The sequence below is a fragment of the Scardinius erythrophthalmus genome, assembly GCF_964197995.2.
Source record: "Scardinius erythrophthalmus genome assembly, chromosome: 9".
NCBI classification, from domain to species: Eukaryota; Metazoa; Chordata; class Actinopteri; order Cypriniformes; family Leuciscidae; genus Scardinius; species Scardinius erythrophthalmus.
The window spans coordinates 10,327,749-10,333,748 of NC_138229.1; the positions used below are offsets into that span (position 1 = coordinate 10,327,749).

The window sequence follows — 6,000 nt, forward strand, 5'->3', positions numbered from 1 at the left end:
ATAGCTTCCCCATAAGCAGTGTGGTGCATTGACCATGACTTACCCCCGACAGCGTCCTGTGAGCCGAGCTCCGGTCCAGTTTTGGTCAAGATGAAATTAGTCCGGCAAGTTTGCTGGGGTCACGGCAATAAAGCTTTTTTCTTCTCAAATCAATATGTGTTCAAAAGAGTGATATATTTGCGTCACAAAACCGCTGTCCATGGAGAGGTCAGACCTCGTAATGGCTTGGCACTATTTTCTCCCCCGTCATATCACTGCACGCTGCCGCTACCTACAGCCAGCTGGGAGCCGCGCACGTGTCACTTTGTTTACAGCTCGTAAAGAGAACGATAACATGTCTGACTACAGCAGCGACGATGACAACATTGACTTCGACACACAGCCAAAATGATATCTTTTGGGATATCAAAAGGATAGCTTCTTTATCTTCGCCAGTTTGGAGTTCACATTGAAGCCCAGAGCAATGAGCCAAAGTCGCCTCAGAGCAACATCTGCCACAGGAAATCTTTGAAATGTGTGAGGAGAAAGCGCCACATCTTTGTTTGTACAGTCCGGATAGTCACAATTCCGCACCATTTTCTACAAAGCTTGTACAAACTGATCGCTCTTGGTGAGTAGCTATGTTAGCTCGTTCGTGTAGCTGTTCTGAGCACGTAAACACTGCTGTAAACACTGCCGAACAACTGAAAAAGTGGTGTGCGCCTGCACGGCTCCCAGCTGGCTGTAGGTAGCGGCAGCGCGCAGTGATATGACAGGGGAGAAAATAGTGCCAAGCCATTACGAGGTCTGACCTCTCCATAGACAACGTTTTAGAGACGCAAATATATCACTCTTTTGAACACATATTGATTTGAGAAGAAAAAAGCTTTATTGCCGTGACCCCAGCAAACTTGCCGGACTAATTTCATCTTGACCAAAACTGGACCGGAGCTCGGCTCACAGGACGCTGTCGGGGGTAAGTCATGGTCAATGCACCACACTGCTTATGGGGAAGCTATAGAGATTCATGTCTAAAATCCTGAACTATCCCTTTAATGTTAAAAAACCTCAGAAAGTGAAAATTTCATGTCATGGGACCTTTAAGTGAACGTAAACAGTTGAGAAAGAAATTGCATGTGAATCAGTATAGTGCATTCGGTCTTAAAGTGAAAGCAGCCTAATAAACCGGGCGTCATCTGTGTCATTAATGTTAATCAAATAACAAAAAAGAGAAAATCTCTCAACTCTTGACTGAATCAATTTTGTGTCACTTTAATAAGAATAAATGAACATTTAATTTACACTGTGAAGTTATGCAGTTTTTTTATACATTTGATTACTTTATACAATTTATGTAGGCTAGTATTTTTTATTTCTAGTGCTTGACGTTTTTCAGGTAAGTCTATTTCTTTGTTCTATTGTAGTTTGTTGTCCTATTGCTTGTAATTAGTTTTTTTTGTTCTGATTTTATCACTGACTGTTTACTTGTCTTCAGTAAGCTTGAGTTTTTGTTGTGAGAAGTATTAGTTTTTTTTGTGATATTAAAATTGGTCACAAGAATTATTAAATTTCAATGTATCAAAATGTTTGGTCATATCATCCACCCCTAGCCTGTGTGAAAGCAGCCTCATAGAACATTTACAGAATCTCTTTTCTCTCCATTTTCCTCTCTCATCCCATGTCAAGGATAAAGGGCTCGTCTTACAGGGTCCTGACTGCCCAGAAATAGACTGTGTGTGTGTGTGTGTGTGTGTGTGTGTGTGTGTGTGTGTGTGTGTGTGTGTGTGTGTGTGTGTGTGTGTGTGTGTGTGTGTGTGTGTGTGTGTGTGTGTGTGTGTGTGTGTGTGTGTCAGAGAAGAGAGGTTATCATACTCCCTCTGAGGGGTGTGGGAGTTGTTTGTACTTCAGTGGAGAGGTCACCCTACTCTCAGATTGTGCGTGTGTGTGTGTGTGTGTGTGTGTGTGTGTGTGTGGTACTTCTCTGTGCAGAGCGTCAGCAGCAATAACCCTTAGGGGTGTCTGGTCTACTGCGTCAAACTACACATTATGCAATCTGAAGAAACAATGCAACACTTAACTATATCACAAATGGCAAACTAAATGGTACATAAAACTATATTTTACGCTAAATTAAATGTTGCAGACTACAATGTCATAACCACCAGATAAAATAATGGCTAATTAAACAATGCCTAAAAACAGCCAAAATGAACCAACACAACCATTTCCAACTAAACAATACCAAAGGAATCTTGCAAAATAACAACAAAACAAAATCACAAATGTTGGTAACACTGTACTAAGGCCTTATTTGTTAACATTAGTTAATGTATTAAATAACATTAACTATGAACAAACTAATACAAATGTTCATGTTAGTTCACAGTGCATGATTACCTATTAAAATTTTTATCTTAAAAATGTATCATTAAAGACTTAGCCTGGTTTACACCAGTCGTAACTGAGAGTGGGTCTGGGGAAGCTTCATTCACATCACATTTCAAAAGGGGCGTCACCAACGGACGTCGCTCAAATGCCTCTAGGCGCAATTGGACAGACCTAAAACCAATCACAGCGATCGTCATCGTGTAAAGCCCGCCTCAACGTTTGTGATTGGTGCCAAGATTTGGAAAGATTGGAAATGGGCTTGAATGGGCTCTTGGCCAGACTGACTTGCATAGCAAATTTTAATTTGCCAGAAGTCCGTCTGGGTTTTCCCAGGCTATTAAAGACTTAAAATGGTGTAGAAATATTGTTCACTGTTACTTAGTTAACAAATTTTGGTAACTAATGTTAACAAATAAAACCTTATCATAACATGTTAGCCAAATGTTAAAACCAACAACGGCAACCCCAATCAAACATGCAAATCGAAGCCAAAAATACGTCTTGCAAACTCATTCACACGAAATCGTCGACCAATGGCAATCTAAATGGCACACAAAACTATACACTATGCTAAACTAAACACAAACACCAAACAAAAAGCAGTCAATAAAGTAAACAACACCAAAACATTGAAACACAACAGTATGGCAACTTACTGTGTGCAATGGCTGTATTGTCTCAAATAATCATACGTTAGATTTAGCTTATACTGGTTACAAAACGTCAGATATATTTACACAGCTAACAGTGGGAAGGACTACTTTATGTTATTTATTTACACATAGGAGTGGCTGTGACGTTAAACATTGATGTATGTATATGAAAATACAGAAAGAAGTTGGTGTTGTAGCAACTTGCCAACTGATTATAGAATTGAACTTGCCTGGTCACATCACATGTGAACGTAGCTATTTAAACTGTACACATAATGTTTTCATCATTTGTGCATTTGACACAGCAAAAACAAATATTGTAAACAAAAAAAATCTCATAAATGGCAACAACAACATTTGCCAAACAAAACACAAAACTGTTGGAAACAGCAAATTAAACAACATCAAAGTCTCACAAACACATACAGTATGGCAAATTAAACAATGATAAAAAAAACCCATGCCAATATACAACCATAAACTAAATAATACCATAGCAATTTTGCAAGTTAATTTACACCAACATCAGGAGCACAATGGGTTGCAAAGTTTACAGAAACTTTCCAGGATTTTTGAAAATCTTTGGAAAGTTTCCGGAAATTTACCGGAAATGTTCGGCCCCTTTGCAACCCTAGCCACAACACTGAAGTTAAGTCGGCTGCAACTTCCTGTTCACGGGGACTTGAACATTCTTATTTTTTTTAATGGAATATTGTTGTGTTTATGTTAAACACTATGTTTCACTAGTGTTTATTATAAATTATTGATGCACATTGCACATCATTACTGTTTAAACACTGTTTCACTAGTGTGTATTATAAATGATTTATTCATGCACATCATTACTTTTTAAAAATATGTGTCCTCTTTAATCATAACTTAACTAAAAATAACTTCCCTTCACTTTTCTGATGACATGTTTACTGGCGTGAGGGTGGGACGGCCTGTCACTCACATGACATCACAGCAATAGCAAACCATAACCATCCGATCAATTCCCAATGGACAAAATCAAGTCCCGCCCAACATTCTTTTCTCATTCGAGAAGCCGCTTCACTCAAAATACGTCACAATAGGGTAAGAAAGGAATATTATAACTTCTGTTTCCTGACAACTTTTATAAAAACTATAATAGGGTCTTCAATGATACTAAAATAACACTGAAGAATGAAGCACAACAATGTCTCCTGGCTGTAGGAGACTCTCATTAGCTTTTCAGAAACACTACAATCACAGACGTCCAAATACATTATGTAAGATGTCCGTCTTGGACCCTGCTGAGTAGGAATTTTGTGCTGACACTAAATCACATCCAACACCTCAACGGAGTCCGACGTGAGTCACTGTCCTGCACGGGATCATGGGTAAAATAAACTGTAATGCCAATGACCGTGGGAATTCTGGGAAAACCATGGCACTGAATGATTAACATATTCATGTGCCTTGGTAAGAGAACCAAAACCATGGTAATACCATAGTAATTTTTCTGTTAATACAGAAGTAGCAGGGAAGAGCTGAGATCAGCAGAACCCCTGTAATGACACTGACTGACTCTCACATACACACTGCAGCAGAACATTTGCAGCATAAACCGTCTGAAGTCAATGACAGAGGACAGAGGGTCGAGGCTGTGACCGGCGAGGGTTCGGCTTCTTACCGGCAGGCATTCCTCCAGTCGGTTCCGTCCAACCCGCGTCCGAAGCACTGCGTCTGGATCAGATCAGCTTGGAAGGGGGGTTGGCTTCGACATATGCATAGGAGCACGGCTGGATCACACACATACAAACACACACAAGCACAGATATACGGATTAAACGAATCCGATCAGAACCCCTCAACAATATACCAACCTTAAACTGACGGCTACGAGCACACATTATCAAACATGGCGGAACCGTGTCTGTGTTGTCAAGAATTAAAGAAGTAAAGAAAGGGAGTTGTGTGTGAATACCTGTAGATGCAGATTAAGCGCAACACATCCGCGTTTCCTGCTTTACATTCCGCGTGACGTCGGGTCGGGACACGCCAACACGGAAGTGACAGTTGAGAGCGGAGAGGAGCTATGAGAGCGCGCGCAGTGCACGCGTCGAGGTTGAAAAAACAAAACAACCCACGCTGCAGGGATTCACAAAGTGGAACAGGTGGGTAAAATAGAAAACTTGTTTATTTAATTTAATTTAATTATAAAAACAAGTCTCTGGACGGTTGTGTGAATTTTATCTGCTCCCTCATCCAGCTTCTAAAATTAATAAACAGGACAATCTCAGTTGCGTTTGATTTAGGTCAATGGACTGCTCCGATGTGTGTGTGGGTGTGTGTGTGTGTGCGCGTGTGTCTCTCATTAAAAGATATATTACCTCTTGCATGGCATGTGAGCAGAATATCACTTTCAATTTCTTAAAGGAATTGCTCAACCAAAAATGAAATTGCTAATATCATTTACTCATTAATGAATAATGACTTTGTATGTTCTATGGCTCTTTACCAGAGAATTTTTGAAGGCTATTACTACGTTTTTTTCTTCCCCCATCTTCCCCCAATGTATATATATATATAGCCTACTATTCATGTATGGAGATGAATTTATAATTATATATATATATATATATATATATATATATATATATATATATATATATATATATATATATATATATATATATATATATATATACTATTCATGTATAAAGATGAATTTATAATTAATATTATAAATATGTGTTAAATATTATTTGGACATGTTACATACATTTTTTATGTTACATTATTATGTTTTATTCTTGTCACGATAGTACTGTACTGTTGAATGTATTATATATTTCTTTATTTTAATCAAGTTATTTATTTATTCATTTAAATTATTTGTATTTTTTAATTATTTATTTACTTAATTCTTAATTTTTAAAGTTTATTTCTCCTTTTTTTCTAAATGTTTCCAGTGTTCTGCTAGTATACCTTGTGACCTATTTTTGCTAATATT

General features: G+C 38.1%; 1 protein-coding gene across 2 annotated transcripts in view; it reads right to left on the reverse strand.

The window, feature by feature from the left end:
• efr3a (EFR3 homolog A) overlaps positions 1–5,391 on the reverse strand; it is a 46,290-nt gene extending 40,899 nt beyond the window's left edge. The window contains exons 1-2 of one of the 2 annotated variants that reach the window (XM_081374252.1): positions 4,972–5,391; positions 4,678–4,786 (exon numbers count right to left, since the gene is read on the reverse strand). In XM_081374252.1, coding sequence (XP_081230378.1) covers positions 4,678–4,687 — 10 coding nt within the window. In that variant the 5' untranslated portion in view covers positions 4,688–4,786; positions 4,972–5,391. The remainder of the gene's footprint in view (positions 1–4,677; positions 4,787–4,971) is intronic. The other variant, XM_081374251.1, reaches the window with a different exon arrangement.
• Between the last annotated feature and the right edge of the window lie 609 nt (positions 5,392–6,000).